This window comes from Podarcis cretensis (assembly GCF_951804945.1).
Source record: "Podarcis cretensis genome assembly, chromosome: 2".
NCBI lineage: Eukaryota > Metazoa > Chordata > Lepidosauria > Squamata > Lacertidae > Podarcis > Podarcis cretensis.
Genome location: NC_137171.1, coordinates 4808568 through 4827124, shown reverse-complemented (window position 1 = coordinate 4827124; position 18557 = coordinate 4808568). Strand labels below are relative to the sequence as shown.

Genomic DNA, 18557 nt, shown 5'->3' with positions numbered 1-18557 from the left:
GTGGCCCGTGGAGCCGGTCGCCCGGACCCTCCCTCCGCACACCCACGCCGGGGCACGCACGCAGGCTCCCGGAACTACCACCCCCAGCATGCAGTGCGCACGGGACGGGAAGTTGTCGCGACAGACGCGAGAGGGAAAGGAAAGGGAAGCCGAGTCGGAAAAGGAGGAGCAGGCAGGGAGTTTGTGCGCATGCGTACGTGCGTATGCACACGAATAAGCTGATGTGATAGAAATTTTTTTAGTTGGGAATTTTAAATTTTTTAAAAAACATTTTAAAAAAATTAAATTTATTAATTTATTTAACATAATTATTACAAAATATAAGCAAACTATTGCAAGTACATACATACATATATATTTCAGATAAGCGCACTCATATAAAAAAGAGAAAAAGAGAAAAAAGAAGAAAAGAAAAAAGAAAAAATAGAGAGAGAAAAGAAGAAAAGTTGGAAGAATTTCTTCCAAATTTATTCTACAAATATCTCAATATGAAAATATTAATAAAATTTCATTGATTGACTTCCATCGCTTACACTGCACTTCCTATATACATTTTAAACAAGACTGTATCTGTTATTCCGTATTATTCCCATACAATCTCATTAGATTAGAATATTTGTGCTCATGTGATATCATTATGTGTTTAGATAGATAGATAGATAGATAACATTATCACTAAAAGAAACATGCAAAAAGCTAAATCACAACATGTCTGATATCAACAGGCAGGGAGTTCCAAAGTCTTGGTGCTGCTATACTGTATATGGGTCTGATTATGGAAATAATCCCATGCCTATTTACTGCATCTAATTATGCACATTACCTTCTTGATCTGTTGCATTAATGGCAACAGCCGCTCTTCCCACACACCTTGTGATTCCCAGCAACTAGCTTTCAGAGGCACACTGTCTCTGATGATGGAGGTAGAAAATTTAAAACAGCAGAACATAATGTAAGAAAAAATCAAACAGAAAATGAATGTTAGTGAAGCAGTAGCCAAGAAAACCCAAAAGTCTAGGAAACATGTCTTAGAAGCCATTCCATTAAAAGTGGTGGTCAATTAAGAGGGAGCCTTAACCTTGCACATGACATAATAGCACAAGTGCCTAGTGGGTTTGTATGTCCAGGTTACTTGTTGTTGTTTAGTCGTTTAGTCGTGTCCGACTCTTCGTGACCCCATAGACCAGAGCACGCCAGGCACTCCTGTCTTCCACTGCCTCCTGCAGTTTGGTCAAACTCATGCTGGTAGCTTTGAGAACACTGTCCAACCATCTCGTCCTCTGTCATCCCCTTCTCCTTGTGCCCTCCATCTTTCCCAACATCAGGGTCTTTTCCAGGGAGTCTTCTCTTCTCATGAGGTGGCCAAAGTCTTGGAGCCTCAGCTTCACGATCTGTCCTTCCAGTGAGCACTCAGGACTGATTTCCTTAAGAATGCATAGGTTTGATCTTCTTGCAGTCCATGGGACTCTCAAGAGTCTCCTCCAGCACCAGAATTCAAAAGCATCAATTCTTCGGCAATCAGCCTTCTTTATGGTCCAGCTCTCACTTCCATACATCACTACTGGGAAAACCATAGCTTTTACTATATGGACCTTCACCACCCTTCTGAGTAATACCCCTCCCCACCTTCTCACTATATAGAAGGGTCTGGTGACTTCTATTTCTGTGTATCTGAAGAAGTGTGCATGCACACGATAGCTCATACCTAGAACTAACTTAGTTGGTCTTTAAGGTGCTACTGGAAGGAATTTTTTTATTTTGTTTTGACTATGGCAGACCAACACGGCTACCTGTCTGCAACTGGATATATGGACCTTTGTTGGCAAGGTGATGTCTCTACTTTATAAGATGCTGTCTAGGTTTGTCATTGCTTTTCTCCCAAGAAGCAGGCATCTTTTAATTTCGTGGCTGCTGTCACCATCTGCAGTGATCATGGAGCCCAGGAAAGTAAAATCTCTCACTGCCTCCATTTCTTCCCCAGGTTACTTAAAAGCCCCTTTTCCAGGTAGCCACCAATTTAGCCACTGGATGAGGAGGGCAGGAGGCACACCCTGAGAAAAGTTTCAGGAAGAACCAAAGGCTACCCAGGACTTTCACCATAAGGTGGAGATATTCTTTCTCCCCATTCCCCCACCTCTTTGTAATATGCAGAGAGAGAGAGAAAAGTAGAGAGAAACTTACAGCATAAACTTCCAGTGAGCATTTGGAAGCCGTTGTGCATGGGACAGAAACAAGAAAGGATCTCTTGACACCTTAAAGACCAAGACTGCATCCTATACTGATTTACTGAGGGGTGTAAGTCGGACTGCAACACTATGCACACTTACAAGCTCCATTGAATACAGTGGAGCTTACTTCTGAGTAAGCATGCAAACAGCAGCTCTGTAAGACCAACTGAACTGAATGGGGCTTACTTCTGTGTAGACACATATTTATTTTATGGCATAGGTGTTGTGTAGGAGAGTCCACTTCTCCAAATCCGCTAAACAGAATTTTCATGTGGGAGCGCAGAGTGTCTCTGTCGTTGGGCAACTCTACAGTACTCTCTCTAACTTTTACATTGGAAGTTAGGCTAGTTTAAAAATGAGTTCTGTTTTAGGCAGGAAGGACTGTGATGGTTGACTTTTGCAGAGGCTGGAAGACAATAACTCCGCTAGCTTCCTGTTTGATTCTAGATCTCTGGTTTACAGTTGTGGAGATCAAAGCACAGGCTGTTCGCATGAAAGCCACAGGAGGAAATAATAATAGCAAGGTGAAAATTGCTTTGGAGTTGTTGAGGGAAAAATGCATTTTTTTGCATCATATTTTATATAAAATGACAAAATCCAGTTTTGCTTGGATTGAGATGGGAGACTTTTTATATAGAAAACAAATTAAACTGACATGTGGAAGGCGAATTTCAAAAGCAGGATTGACATCCAGGGAGAATTTGTGAAAGGCGGAGCTTTGGCCTTAAGCAATCAAAAAATCGCGCTTTTTTGGTGTTTTTGTAAAACAGCTCAACAACTTTGGGGTTTGACTAAAAAAAGTTCAACAATTTCGGAGTGTTCTGGTTTTTACTTTTTGAAATGGAATTACAAACTTAGTGGATCAGGGAAATGCTGTGGACATAGTGTATCTTGATGTCAGTAAGGCTTTTGAAAAGGCCCCCATGATATTCTCGTGAGGAAGCTGGTAAAATGTGGGTTGAACAAGGTAACTTAGTTGGATTTGTAGCTGGCTGGCTAACCAAACCCAAAGAGTACTCATTAATGGTTCCTCATCATCCTTGGAAAAAGTGACAAGTGGGGTGCCACAGGGTTCTGTCCTGAGTCTGTTGTTGTTCAACGTCTTTATAAATGACTTGGGTGAAGGAATTGAGGGGAAGCTCATCAAATTTGCAGATGACACCAAACTGGGAGGGGTAGTTAATGCCATAGAAAACAGAATCAGAATTCAAAATGACCTTAACAGATTGGAGAACTAGACACAAGCTAAACAAAATGAATTTCAATAGGAACAAATGTAAGGTTCTGCACTTAGGCAGAAAGAATCAGATGCACAAATATAAGATGGGGGACACCTGGCTTACTAGCAGTACTTGTGAAAAGGATCTAGGGTCATTGGTGGACCACAAGCTTAATATGAGTCAACAGTGTGATGCAGCAGCAAAAAAAGCTAACACTATTCTTGGCTGCATCAACAGAAGTATAGTGTCCAGATCAAGGGAAGTAATAGTCCCACTCTATTCTGCCTTGCTCAGACCACACCTGGAATACTGTGTCCAATTCTGGGTATCACAATTTAAGAAGGATGTTGACAAACTGGAACGTGTGCAGAGGAGGGCAACCAAGATAATCAAGGGTCTGGAAACCAAGCCTTATGAGGAGCACTTGAAGGAGCTGGGTGTGTTTAGCCCACAAAAGAGGAGACTGAGAGGAGATATCTATAGGGCTGTCACATAGAAGAAGGAACATGCTTGTTATTTCCTGTTCTGGAGGTTAGGACTCAAATCAATGGCTCCAAGTTACAAGAAAGGAGATTCTGACTCAACATCAGAAAAAACTTTCTGACAGTAAGAGCAGTCCAACGGTGGAACAGTCTCCCTCGCAAGGTTGCGGACTCTTCTTCTTTGGAGGTTTTTAAGCAGAGGTTGGATGGCCATCTGTCATTGATGCTTTAGCTGAGATACCTGCATCGCAGGGGGTTGGACTAGATGACCCTTGGATCCCTTCTAAGATTCTATGATTCTCTAATAATGAAACCAGCTTCCATTTTAACAAATCAGCAAGGACACTGAGTATCTGAACATATGCAGAGTGTATACTGTATACAGGGACTCATTTTTCAAATAAATCAATTTAAGGAATGAATTTCTCTGAGCTCTCACCTTTGGTCTCTCACTCACCTCATTCTATTACTTTTTTAATGTTCTTCACAGAGCAACGAGAAATAACAATAGATTTTGGCATTTACATTGAATCCAGTCCAGGTTTCCCAAGAATGGAGTTAGTGGCAGGAGCAAAAGGATGCAGCGGACTAAAGACTGCTGTTGGTGGATTTTTGTAGAGGCTGAATATTCTGTTAATGAAACATGAGGTGTATGATTTACAAGGCCATGCAAAAGGTCCCTAGTTCAGTCCCTGACATCCACAGGTAGAGCTGGGAATGTATGTTCCCTGCCTGAAATGCTGGAGGGCCACTGCCAGTCAGTGTAGACAATACTGACTCAGTGTAAGGCAGTTTGCTGTGTTTCTAGCCTATGATCTTTCTGAACTAAGCCCACTTTCGGTGGGTGTGCTCTCCCAATGAAGAAGGTGTGCCTAGGCTGCAGTCGCACAGTGCGCTCTCAACCACATCTGCTTTCGGAAGCATCCTCCACAGACTTAAGAGGGACATATTGAAAAGACAGCATGCATAGGATTACAACCCTTGTCTTGCTGGTTTCAGCAGGTCTTCTTGCTTCAGTAATAATTTGTTTCATGCACACACAAAAAGGCTACAATCTTTATTTTTAAAAAAGATTTTAAAAACTCCATGTAGGTTTGATTTATGGGGTTGTGGGTCAGAGAGACAGTGCCTCCTTCCTGCCTTATCGTGGGGCAAGTGAACAAAGCAGCTTGCTGCTGCCGATAGGAAACCATTAACCCCTGCGAAAGCGGATGTGCGATACCTGCGCTTTGTGCTCAGTGCACTGAATTCTTTTAAACAAGGGAAATGCTTCATCTTTCACACCCCACAGACAAGAGGGAAAGGACAGGAGAGCAGTTCCAGGAGCGAAAGAGTCACTCTCGGGAACGTCATCTTTCGTTGTGATGTGAAGTCAGGTAAACTTAATTCTTATACACAGTTGATCTGGTGCCATGATCTTGTGCTTCTATTATTGTGGATTGGTGGGAGAGATTTATGAATTCAGGTTCTGTCTTCATCTCTTGAGAATGGAAAGGGATTTCATGAATTGGATGGGTGAAAGGATCCATGAACTTAAATCTAGGAGGTGGGACTCGGTGATTTCTCCTAGCTCCTTTGGAACATGGTGTCACACTTGTCCCCACTTTTATATAACCAGCAATAAGTTTTAGTGGGGTTAATTTTCTTGGGGTTGATTTTCTTTTATGGGGTCCATTTTCTTGTAGTGAGAGACTTGTGGGGCATAGGGGGGGTGCTAGTCTATAGCTTAATGGCAGGCCCATTGTCAGCGTGTCCCTCCCCGATCCCGTATGCTGGTTGCTGGACTGGCAAACTGCCATTTTAAATTTTCCACAGTGCCCCTGATAGAAGCATCTCTTTGCAGGAAATTTAAAATGACAGCTCCCATTTTGCGCTGAGAAATATTGGGGGGGGGGGTATAGTGGCAGTGGCACCATTCACATAACAAAAACTACCAAAGAGATACCAGCAATGTCAAAAGTAGGAGGTCCATGGCTTGGCTTTTGAAAAACAGGGGCCTGCAGTACTTAGCTACTTGGAACCACTGCTGTACTTGGTTACAAAACACTACTGTTTGATCATAGAGCTGGAAGGGACCCTGAGAATCATCTAGTCCAACCCTCTGGAATGCAGGAATATGCAGGTGTCCAAAGCCACAACCTGGTCCTTGGCATTATCAGCACCACATTCTCACCAACTGAGCTGTCAAGTTGATGTGTTGTTTCTCTGTACAGCTTCACACGGACTGGAGTCCTTAAGCCCTTACTCATCGAGAGGTGAAAACTTTTGTATAGGGTTAAGGCACCCTGCATTAAAATGGGGGGGGGGGAGTGAGAGGAAACCAACAATTAAAGTAGGAACAGGACTGGCATTAAAAGGCAATTCCGAGAAGCTTTTCAAAAGCTAATTAAGAGGCCATTCTTACCATTCTACCATGGCTGAGTATCCACCATACATTTAAAGCACATTCTCATTCATGGGAACTGCAGCTTACTCTGCACAGAACTGCAATTCCCAGCACCCTTAACAAATTACAGTTCCTAGGATTATTTGGCATGGGCTATATTTTAAATGTATAGTGTGTGTAAAGCCTAAATTCAACAGGAAGCAATGAAACAGCAGAACCTGCAAGCAGGAAGCTTTTATTTAAAGACTCATTAGCTATGAACTATTGCTTTGCTTGTCCGCTCTAGGCAGGCTGGCTCAACAAACATGTTTTATGTATTTTTTTAAAAAAAATCCCATAAATTTGGTTGGAAGGCAGCTGGAGGATAAAATACTGGATAAAGTTGTTTGGATGCTCTGTCAAAACTGAGTGAATAAAGGACAGCAATTGCAGCTTAAGCCCTTTGCCTGTTTTTTTTTAATTAGTTTTTATTAATTTTTCAAACAAGTAAAAAACACTCAACAGAACAAACAAAGGAAAAACAAAAAAAAAAAAACAGATAAGGCACGTAGCAATTAGACCCATGTAACTTTAAATTCCTCATTTCATGCCCTTCTTTCTTTTGACTTCCCCATGCCTCCCCTTCCTTGCATCCTTATTTAATGATTCTTTAGCAACCCTTAGGTCCATTGTCTTAATTCCCTTTCAGAAAATTCCCTTTAATTTTTTAGTTACTGCTGCAATTCTTTACTTCTTACCCCCTGACATCTTAACATTCCTCAATTTTACAATTGTTTTTAAGATATATTTTAAATTTCTTCCAGTCCTCCTCCACTGTCTCTTTCCCCTGGTCACGGATTCTGCCCGTCATCTCGGCCCTTTGCCTGTTTGTATGAGTGATTAAGTTGAGGCACCAATTTGTGCCTCAACTATCGCTGGCAAGTGGCCCTCAGAGAGTGGCCCAAGGGTGGACATGAACCTTTGCACTACAGAACAACTGCTTGTTGCATATTTTACACACACACACACACACACACACACACACCCCCCTATCATTATCTTTATAGATATTATCTATCTATCATCTATCACTGCCCCACCTGCTCACGTGCATCCCACTTGCACGTAACCACATTTATGCGGGTCACTGTGGAATAAATAAACAAATAGACTGACTTCACCTTGCTCGGAGCTGCTGCCCAGAAATCGCTCAGGGCTGCTGCCAGAGTAAGGGAAGGAGGCCTTTGGTTGCCCTCTGTGGCCAGCTGCCACCACCATGCACACTGGCTTCCCTCAGGTAGGCAGGCAGGCTCAGGAGAGGCTGCGCAGCTGCCCTGTGCAATTTCCAGGGTGACCACTCCTCATCTAGATGGAATGTGCATAGGTTGGTCTACGAAGAACATGTACCTACGAAGAACAAGGTACAAGGATCTTGTAGCTTGAAGGTCATGTTGGAGAGATGCTGACAAGAAAGATGGTGAGGAATTCCAAGGGGACCAAGACGAAGACAACTCAGCTTTGTTTGTTTGAGAGTCTGGAGCTCTAGAAACTGCCTCCCTGTGACGGTTTTTATGAGCTGAGGAAATCCCACTGGGAACATCGTCTGCTTTGTGTGGCTGTGCACTCACTCTCTGCAATGAGTTGCGGGAGCAGTATTGCTTCCTCTTGCAACAGCTACTTGGACACTCCTGCAACTTTCGCTATTCCAGGGCCCAGCAAACTGGAAAGCACAAAGGTCACATTTCTGGAGTTGGTGGGGACACTGCCACCTTCTTCTCCAGTCTGAGCAGCATTCTGAAAGCCCCTAATGGAACCACAGACTCCCAGGTACAAGGCACATGTTGCAGCATGTTCGTGAGAAGCCCTTTGTTTGCAATAGAGGAGGAAGATCCCATTCTCACTTCCTGAGCCACAGGACTGTCTTTTCCCTGCTTGGTTCTCTTTCAGCTGCATCCGTACAATGCATTTGAAGCACAATACTTCCTCTGCAGAATCCTGGGAACTGTAGTTTGTCAAGGATGTTGGGAATTATAGCACTGTGAGGAGGGCAGTAATGTGCTTTAAATGTCTGGTGTACATGCAGTGGTGGCTATGATATGGCTCAGGGTTTTTTGTTTTCGTTTTTTTGCTGAGGCAGAAAGATCTCAAAAGCAAGTAAACTGACCATTGAAATAATATACTGTTAGCAACTGTGTGTGGCTTGGCGTAGGTGTAGCGGTTAGAGAGGTGTGGGAAACCTGTGGTCCTTCATATGTTGCTCCCATCATCTCCCATCATCCTGGCCACTGCTTGGACCCGTGCCTAGAAAGCTAGGGTCAAGAAGAAGTGTGGATGGACCTAAGTGTTGTGTCTCAGCCTCACCATAGGGTGGTTGGGAGGATAAAACGGGGAGGGAGCCACAACCCCTATAGAGGAAGAGTGGGATATAAATGTAATGAATAAACAAGATGTTTTGGGACAGAGAAGGAGGACTAACTGTAGCCAGTGCTCCAAGAGGGAAAGGCTTAATCTTCAATGCATATTTAAATTATCCTATGGAATTCATTGCCAGTGTATGTATATTATAACTTTTGTAGCACTAGGAAGAAAAGCCTGGACCTATCATCCAATGGTTGCTAGGAATTTCCTGTGCTGTACCACCAGGTGGTACATGACACCAGTCAAGCTTGCAAAAATTTACCATTTGCCCGATAATAAATGTTGGAAATGTAAAGAGACCGAAGGCACATTCTTTCACTTTTGGTGGACATGCCCAAGGATTAAGACTTTCTGGGAAATGATCTACAATGAAATGAAAAAGGTATTTAAATATACTTTTCTGAAGAAACCAGAGGCCTTTCTCCTGGGCATGGTCGGCCAATTGGTGCTAAAAAAGGATAGAACTTTCTTTATGTATGCTACAACAGCAGCAAGAATACTTATTGCAAAGAAGAGTCGGTGGAAGAAGATTGGAAGAAATTTAAAGTTTATTTACAGAAATTTACAGAAATTAAGGAATGTTAGAAGGAGGCTGGAATGAAGTTATGTGGCTTTAGCAGAAATATTATAAAGGATTAAGTAAAAATAGATTGTTAATGGATGAAAGGAGGAAAGGTAAAGTTACATTATATTAAGATAAATTATAGGATAAAAATTGGGAAAGATGGAAAGGATTTGCTGAAATAGCTAACCGAACTAGAATACAAAAAAGGGAGGTGCGAGGAGGTCAAGGAAACAAGTAAATGAAAGATAAGTTATGGGAAGGTTCGTTGTGTTTTTTAATTGTTTCTATTTTTCTGTTTTTTATGAATTTTTTTTCTTTTTTTCTATTCTCTTCTTTCTTTATTGTGATGTGTTGTCAAGTTTTTGTTTAACTTGGAGTTATCTCTTTCTCTTTTTGTAACATTTAAAACTTTAATAAATATTATTTATTTAAAAAAGGAATTTCCTGTGCTTTCCTGCAAAACTAAGGACTTGTCAATAATAATAATAATAATAATAATAATGGGATGGGGGAGAATTTCAACTCAGCTTGAACCTACTTAATTTGCACTTTCTGAAACAATCTGAGAACTGAAACACAGGCTTTCTTTGAACTTTGCACTTCCCTGAATTTTACAATGCAGTACTCCAGCCAACTAGTGTGCAAGAATGCATATACTGGGCTAAAATGCACGTTAGTGAAAAAAAGCATACTAGAATTAAAGGGGAAATTGCATTGCAAAATTGCATACAAACAGGTATATAACAGGAGGAAATTAACACTAAAATGCTGGGGGATTTTCTTGAGGACTTTTTCATTTTTAAAGAAATTACAAACTAATGTGGGAATGTGGAGAACTTAAGATTGGAAAAATGAGAGAGAGAAACCAAAATGGACAGAGCCACCCATCACTAGTGATAGGACATCTGCTTTGCAGGCAGAAGGTCATTCGCTGGCATCTTCAGGAAGGGCTGGGACAGAACAGAATGTCCTGTCTACAACCCCAGAGAGCCCCTAACAGTCAGTGTAGTTATCCTGAGCTAGATGGACCGATGGTGGATTCAGTATTGGCCCGCTTCCTGTGTTCAACATTCTTAGTAACTAATATTTCATCATGTATATGATGATTCAACCAGCTGATTACAGCAGATGTGCCTAAGCGGACTGGCATCTTCTCTGCTCTAAAAGGTATATTTATATTTGTGTGTTTAGCCTCTCAGTGTTGTGCCCCTTCATAGGTGACAACTCAGAGCTCCTTCTGGCACGCAGTCCCTGACGCTTCACGGCTATCCTGTTCTGATGAGATGCTTGCAGGGCGGCGGCTACTGGAAGGGTTCAACCTCCGCCAGAGCACACCATCGCTGGACAACCCCTCTGGCGCTGTCATGCTGCAGGCCCTCTACAACTACCAGTATAAGTCTGAGGATGGGAGGCAGGTGACCATTGAAGAAGGCGAGATCTTCCAGCTTATGCACAAGGCCAATGAGGACTGGTGGCAGGTGCGACGGCTTGGTCAGCCCAAGCAGAAGCGACCCATCTTTGTGCCTGCCACCTACATGATTGAAGTGCCCCCTGGCACAAGGACAGCCCGCCTGGAAAATACTACACAGCATCCTGGCATCAACACAGAGCAAGATAGTGGCACTGGTGAGTTTTTGGGGAAGGACCAAACAATGAGAAGCCAGGCTGGCATGCCAGTTGTAGACATATTGTAGACAAAACTGCTAGAATTTAAATAGAAATGCAACACATCTCACCATAGTGGGGAAGAATTTGACCTGTGTGTCTGCCCATTCAACTGTCCAAGTGTTGTTGGCGATGGGAAATTTTAGGCCCTTGCTCTCCCTTCTTATTGGTCTTTATGTTTAAGCTAGACTTCGACTGGACAGTCACATAAAGGGCACCTTAAAAGAGAGGACTCTCCTCTGACACACCTTTAAAAGAGGACCGTCACCTTTATTGGGGTGGTTTGCAGGCCCTTCCAAGTGAGGACTGTAAAGCAGTCACACATTCCCCGCAGCCATGGCATTGCTCTCCTGAGAAGCCCTACTCTCTGGGGTGATGGGAGCTGGAGTCCAATGCATCTGGAGGGCATCATGCTGGGGCCTCAATATATGGGCAGGCTCATGTGGGAAGAGACAACCAGGAACAAGCAGAAGGGCAGGCAAGTGGACAGGGGAAGCCACCAGACTATGAGGGGAGCAGCCAGGGCTGTGGCTTGGTGAGAGTGCCCAGGCTTTGCCTGCAAAAGGTTCTGGGTTCAATCCCCAGGTGGGGTTGTGCAAGATCCCTATCTGAAACCTCTGAGAGCCACTGCCAGCCACTAGAGACCAGAGCTCTGCCCCCATTATTTCAATCAGCCTAGGCAATGGTCAGAGATGATGGGAGTAGTAGCCCATCAACATCTGGGAAACCAAAGCTGAAGACAGCTGGACCAATGGTTTGTTTCCATATTAAGCCTCACATTGGCTGCAGCGTGGAGATAGAGAATCTGACGATTGTTCCAGCAAAGACCCTGAGCAGGAAGCATTGATAGCTCAGTTTAGGTCACAAGGAACTAATGGTCTACCAGCAGTGGGGTGGAGGGAGAAGTGAATGAAGTCACAATAGAACCTGGGAGGACAACACTGTTCCTACCCCCCCCCTCCTTTTCTCTGCAGCCTCTGGTAGATCACCACAAGAGAGTCCTGGTTGGAGCCTTGGCTGGAAGAATGTTGACCCATTGATGGCTACTGGGCCCAGTCCTGCAATAGTCGGCTGATGGGACACATTAGGCACGCTCTCCTGAGAGACTATGTGTGCACATGCTAGCATAAGGAAACTTCATGGCTAGAACTAGGGATGTGGTAGTCAGTGGCCGCTGCTTAGGAAGTCCACAAGCACGACACGAGGGCAGCAGCTCTCTTGCCACTTGTGCTTCCGAACAGCTGGTCTTCATACGGAACTGCCTCCAACTGCGAAGGTGGAAAGCCCCCAGTCACAGACCTTTGAGCAGCAGCACCTGTCCCCCAGCACCCGACCCTTCTCATGTGTTTCTGACCCTGCCATTTCCCTCATCCTTCTAGCTCACTTGGAAGTGCTGTCTTACTCTCTGGTAGACCTCTGCATGGAACCACACACCCCGCCTTTCCACCACGTCGGCCTCATGTCCTGCCACAGCCTCCCTCTGCGTTCCCGTCCCTCGTCTCTGGGCAGGAGTTCAGAGGAGCAGGTAAGCGCATGCGGCTTGTCCCAAACTGGTGACGCAAGGCAGGAGCAGAGTTCAGAGGAGCAGGTAAGGTGGCCTCTGTCCTGTCTCAAACCTTTTCACATAATTAAGGTGTGTGAGGTGTGGGGAATAACTATGTGAACTCAGAAGCAGGGCTTCAAGGCCTCAGACCCCTCCTGTCCCCTGAGCCCTCCATTGGATGGCAGACCCTTCACTCCCTTCTGATGGCTTTAACCATCTTTAACCCAGACGTGGACTAGTCCAGGGGTAGTCAACCTTTTTATACCTACCGCCCACTAATGCATCTTTCTTGATGGTAAAATTTCCTTACCGCCCCCCAGTGCTCGATGGAAGGAGGATTCAGCTTCTGCCGCAGAACCCCCTGCCGCCCACCTAGAATCCTGAAACGCCCCCTGTTGGGCGGTAGGGACCAGGTTGACAACCCCTGGACTAGACAGAGTAATGTCCTCTATGACATGTGGGGAACCTTGGGATTCTCCCTAAGCCACACCCCTCACAAGCCCTGCTTTGTGTACACACACACACACACACACACACACACACACACACACACGTATGTGTTCTGGCTTGGCTGGAATGTGTCCTTCAACCCTTGCAGCCTGGATGGAGGGAAGAGAAGGGCGTGTGAATTTGTGCAGAAACAAGCATGCTTTTAGAAAAGGGGAAAAGGTAAATTTACATTACTTGCTGCCCCTGCCTTTGCTTCTGGACCCACCCAGCTCTGGGACCAGAACATTTCTTATTGTCAAAAAGTCCTTCCTGTTGTTTCGTTGGAATCTCCTTTCTTGTAACTAGAAGCCATGGGTTCGAGTCCTGCCCTCCAGAGCAGGAGAAAGCAAGCTTGCTCCATCTTCCATGGGACAGCCCTTTAGATGCTGGGAGATGGCTATCATATCTCGTTAGAATAGAAAGTCAAACGAAAAAGCAGCTGGTCCTTGGTCTGCACGCGCCCCCCCCCCCCCCGGCTGACTTAGCCCTCTGAGGCCTGGGCAAGTGTACCTGGCTGCCCACATCCTGCACAGCCCTGGGTCTCGGGCTGAAAAATATTTCCTGCCTCTGGTTTATAAAGAAGGACATGTGGCCGTCCTGCTCCTCAGCTGCAATCCCAGTGAAAATCCCACTTCTCCAGCTACTGCTGGGTTTTTTTATCACTAATTGTGGTGGGCAGGACAGGTGGAGGGAGGGATTTTTGTTGGGCTCACAGCTGGGGAGGAAAGGGTTAATCCCTTCCCTACTGCTTTCCGGTCCTTACTTTTAAGCAAACAGAAACCACAGTTGTGGTTGCAGCAGCAGCAGCAGCAGCAGCAGCAGCATGGTAAATGTAGGCCTAGTCAGCAGTTTGTACAGTAAAAGCAGTTTCAGGGTTTCCATTCAGTGTCCCTTACTAATTACTAAGGGAGGACTGGCCAGTGTCTCAAATAAGAGAATACAGTGGTACCTCGGGTTAAGAACTTAATTCGTTCCAGAGGTCCGTTCTTAACCTGAGACCGTTCTTAACCTGAAGCACCACTTTAGCTAATGGGGCCTCCTGCTGCCGCCTCACCACCGCTGCACAATTTCTGTTCTCATCCTGAAGCAAAGTTCTTCACCTGAGGTACTATTTCTGTGTTAGCAGAGTCTATAACCTGAAGTGTCTGTAACCTGAAGCGTCTGTAACCTGAGGTACCACTGTATCTCTAAATGATAAAATACCACTGCACTAGGGTTGAGGTAGACTTTTAACTGCACACTTTCTTATATCTATTTAATAAGCTTTATATGCTGCTTAATCAAAAAGAAACCTATTAGAATCACAGAGTATAAATTGAATAATAGAATCACAGACTCATAGAGGTGGAAGGGACCCCGAGGGTCATCCAGTCCAACCCCCTCCAATGCAGGAATCTTTTGCCCAATGTGGGGCTGGAACCCACAACCTTGAGGTTAAGAGTCTGGTGCTCTACCAAAAAGGAGGTGTTTGTTCCATAGAATCAGAGAACTGTAGTGTTGGAAGAGACCCCGGGGGTCATCCAGTCCAACCCCCTGCAGTGCAGGACCTACGGACTGAGCTATCGACTCCCGGGATAGTGTTAGATTCCTGGGTGGTCACAGCAGCAGACATCTGAACATGCTGCACCCACTTCCCCTTTTGGCCCTTTCCCTGGGAGGCTGCTGGTCTTGCCCACACAGGAAGTGGGGAAGCCAGTGGGAGGGCCGGCAGCGCCTCAGGGTGTGCCTCTGAGCTGCACTCCTGACCCAGGCGCTGACAGCAGTGAGTACCGGGAGGGGGAGCTGGGGCATCAACTGTGGGGAGGTGGGCATCAGCAAAGGCCTTTGGAACAGGCAGTTTGGGAGGGGGGTGGTCAAATAGGGAGAGCGCTTGGGGGAGGCTTCTGCAGAGCAAAAGGAGGCGTTGTGGAGAGCGGAGGCTCTCTGAACTGTGAAAGGAATCATTGGAAAGCCCAGCAATGAAGCAAGTGTTTTCAGCTTCCTCTTGAGCAATGGGTGGGTGGAGGGAAGATTGAGAGAGGCCTCTCCAGCAAAGTCAAGGCTTAGGACCTCTCTGGAACGGGGCAGAGTTTGTGATGGTCCATGGTTGGGGGTTCAGGTGGATTCTGTTGGGGTTAGGGGCGTGGTAGGATTGGTGTGACTCCAGCTTGTGTGACTCCAACCCACGGCTCTGGCTGTCCACACGTACTTCTCACATTTAGTTGCATTTTGAGAATAAAATGGGGGTTGTTGTTGAGTCGTTTAGTCGTGTCCGACTCTTCGTGACCCCCTGGACCAGAGAACGCCAGGCCCTCCTGTCTTCCACTGCCTCCCACAGTTTGGTCAAACTCATGCTGGTAGCTTCGAGAACACTGTCCCACCATCTCATCCTCCGTCATCCCCTTCTCCTTGTGCCCTCCATCTTTCCCAACATCAGGGTCTTTTCCAGGGAATCTTCTCTTCTCATGAGGTGGCCAAAGTCTTGGAGCCTCAGCTTCAGGATCTGTCCTTCCAGTGAGCACTCAGGGCTGATTTCCTTCAGAATGGATAGGTTTGATCTTCTTGCAGTCCATGGGACTCTGGGTAACTTTGGTTATTACCTAATAACTTTCGTTATTAGGTAAAAATATTTCCGCTATTAGTAAAAGGCTCCACGTTGTAGGATGGTGATGAATGTAAACTCCAGATTGGAGACGTCTGAGGATTACAGACCTAGATATGGCAGATGATTACATGGTCAGTTCGTTCCTATGATCAAGGCAAGGTGGCTGCTCTGTCGCAGTGTAGTATCCGCTGAACGGCTGTGTCTTCGCAATGGCGGTATCCCATGATTAGTTGGTGTTGCTGAAGAGTAGGATCATTTATTCATTTTGAAAACGTCTAAACTGCACCTTCATCTTTTTAAAGTCTCCACATGGACTCCAGTGTGGTTCAAAAAAAAAGTCAAACATCAATGCAATATTAAAACAAACATTTAAAAAGAAGACAAAACAGTATTTTTAAAAATCTGAGAACGGTTCTGTTGCCCCACATGTCACCTGCCTTAGGTCAGGAGGACACAACTTGTGATCTGGGACCAGGACAGGCAGGTTTCAGGCTTGTAGGACCTGGTGTAAAAACCATACCCTTAGAATTAAAGCATTCGGATCCCAGGAATTAATTTTTGTTTTTTAAAATGTATTTTTATTAAAGATTTCTTGGTTTACAAAAGTATGTTCAATGTCTCTTTTTTCAAGTTACATTTTCTACAGATCAGTTTCATTTGTTGAGACATTGGTGTTACATTAGGAAGAAAAAGGGGGAAAGGTGGAGGGGGCCTTGGGGGGTGGGGTCGGGTGGCGATCTTTCTATTTTACTTAACGTATGTGTGGGGTTTTGTGTCGCTTGTGCGGGTTCTCTTTGCTATTCGCTTGTGTTCTTTTGGTGTTGAGAGAGGTTGGGTTTGATTGATCAATTGTGATTGGCTGTGGTGAACTTTGTTTTCGTGTGTGAGTGGGGTGGGTGGGTGTTTTTGAATCAGGTTAGCCATATTGATTCATATGCAGTTGATGGATTCTTGTCATTGTCTTGTTGGGCTGTGTATGTGATAAAGGGGAGCCATACTGGGGTGAAGGCGTCTTCTGTGTCAGATTCTGTTTATTGGTTAATTTTTCTAGTAGGGCTGTTTTCCATGCTATTTGGTACCATTTGTCCATGCTTCCTCCTGACAGGTATCTCCAGTGTCTGGTTAAGATGTTTCTGGTTGCTGAGAGTAGGTGGGTTATGAGTTCTTTGTGAAGTGAATGGGCATTATTGTCTTGGAAGATGTTTAGTAGGGCCAGTTCTAGGGTTTTTTCCTTTTTTTATTTCTAATACTTGCTTAGTTATTTTGCAGTTATTTTATGACTGTTGTCCAGAATAATTGGATTTTGGGGCATTCCCACCACATGTGGAGGTATGTGCCTGTGGAGGTACACCCTCTCCAGCATTTTGGTGAGGTTCCTGGGCATATTAATGCTAGTTTTCTTGGTGTTAGGTACCACCTGTAGGTGAGTTTTAGAGTGAGTTCTTTCCTTTTCATTGATATGGATTTAAAGGCAGGGTTTAGACCACATTCTGCTCCACTGAGTGGAGTTAATCTCATAGCCTATGTCTTCCTCCCATTGTTTTTTGATTACGTCTAGGGGGTTCATAGGGTTTTGGAGTAGTATTTTGTATATTGCGGATACCATCCCTTTGTTTTGTCCCTTTGTTGTTAGGAGGAGATTTTCGAAGGTTGTCAGGGGCCTAGTTGCTGCTGATTTTACTACTGGATTGTTTAAGAGGGCATGTAATTAGTGGTGTGTTCACCAGGGCATTTGGGTGTCTCCTAGTTTGTCTTGTATTTCTTGTGTTGACAAAGGTTTTTTATTTTTATAGAAGTCTATTAGACGATATAAGCCTTTGGTTTGCCAGGTTTTTATCTGGAGGTTTTGTGCTGCGTGATGGAATAATGGGTGGTACGCTAGGGGAATTACTGGGGATGGGGTTGGGGACAGTTTGCCTATTTCTGCTTTCCATGTTTTGAGCATGGTCTGTGTGTACCTGTTAAGTGTTGTGGGAATTTTCCTTAGTTTGGGAGGAATGGGTATGCTGTGGTGCAGGTATTTTCGATTGTGTCCCTCTCTAGGTGTATCCATTGTTTTGTCTCATTTTCTAGTATAAATGGGATTATGTGGTGTATTTGGTTGGCAATGTAATATGCTTCTAGGTTGGGGATTCCCCATCCTCCCTCTAAGGAGGGGAGGTGCGTATATTTGGGGCTTATTCTTGTTTTTTTGTGTGAGAAGATAAATAAGTGTAGCTTTTTCTGCCATTTTCGGAATTGGATTGGGGAAAATCTAAGTTGGGAGGGTTTGGAATAGGTAGGTTAGTTTTGGAAGGGCTGATCATTTTGATCATGGCTATTTTGTCTGAGAGAGTGAAGTTCATGTTGTTCCATCTCTTTAGGTCTTTGTTAATTTGTCACCACAAGGGGTTGTATTTGTGGAGGTATAATTTATTGAGGTTCCTGGGTATTTGTACCCCTAGGTATCTGAACTTGGTGTGGCAAAGTTTTATGTTGGTGATGTTAGTGAGTTCTTTTTGGGTGCAAGGAGTGGTGTTGAAGCACATAGCTTCTGATTTTGCAAAATTTACCTGTAGGCCTGGCACTGTTGCAAATGTGTTGAGTTCTCTGATTAGGGAGGTTGCTGTGTTTATGGGGTTTGGTGTTGTGACCATTAGGTCATCTGCAAAGAGCCCTAATTTATTTATGCCTTTTATTTCCACTGCCTTATGTCTGTGGCAGCTCGGATTCAGATTTCTAAAAGTTCCAGAGTCAAGATGAATAAAAAGGGAGACAGTGGGCATCCTTGTTTTGTGCCTCTTTGGATTGCTTTGGACTCTATATCTATATGATATAGTGTCCATATTGATAGTCCTGCATTTTGCTGAGGTTTGGGAGTATATCATAGCTTGCCACCTTCCCTTTTTTTGCGGGAAATTCCCTTATTCCAGCACCTTCCCACTGCTTCCCGCTGCTATCCTGGATTGTTAGATATCCTATAGACTGTCCCCGGGACAGGTGAGGCTGCTGATCCCTT

The 18557-nt window shown here is 44.6% G+C and overlaps 1 protein-coding gene across 2 annotated transcripts in view; it reads left to right on the top strand.

Moving 5' to 3' along the window:
• Positions 1-5001: 5001 nt before the first annotated feature.
• Positions 5002-18557, top strand: part of ARHGAP9 (Rho GTPase activating protein 9) — a 29442-nt gene continuing 15886 nt past the window's right edge. Inside the window, exons 1-3 of one of the 2 annotated variants that reach the window (XM_079967092.1) lie at positions 5002-5306; positions 10496-10904; positions 12323-12531. In XM_079967092.1, coding sequence (XP_079823218.1) covers positions 10562-10904; positions 12323-12531 — 552 coding nt within the window. In that variant the 5' untranslated portion in view covers positions 5002-5306; positions 10496-10561. Of the gene's footprint in view, positions 5307-10469; positions 10905-12322; positions 12532-18557 lie in introns of both variants that reach the window. The other variant, XM_079967093.1, reaches the window with a different exon arrangement.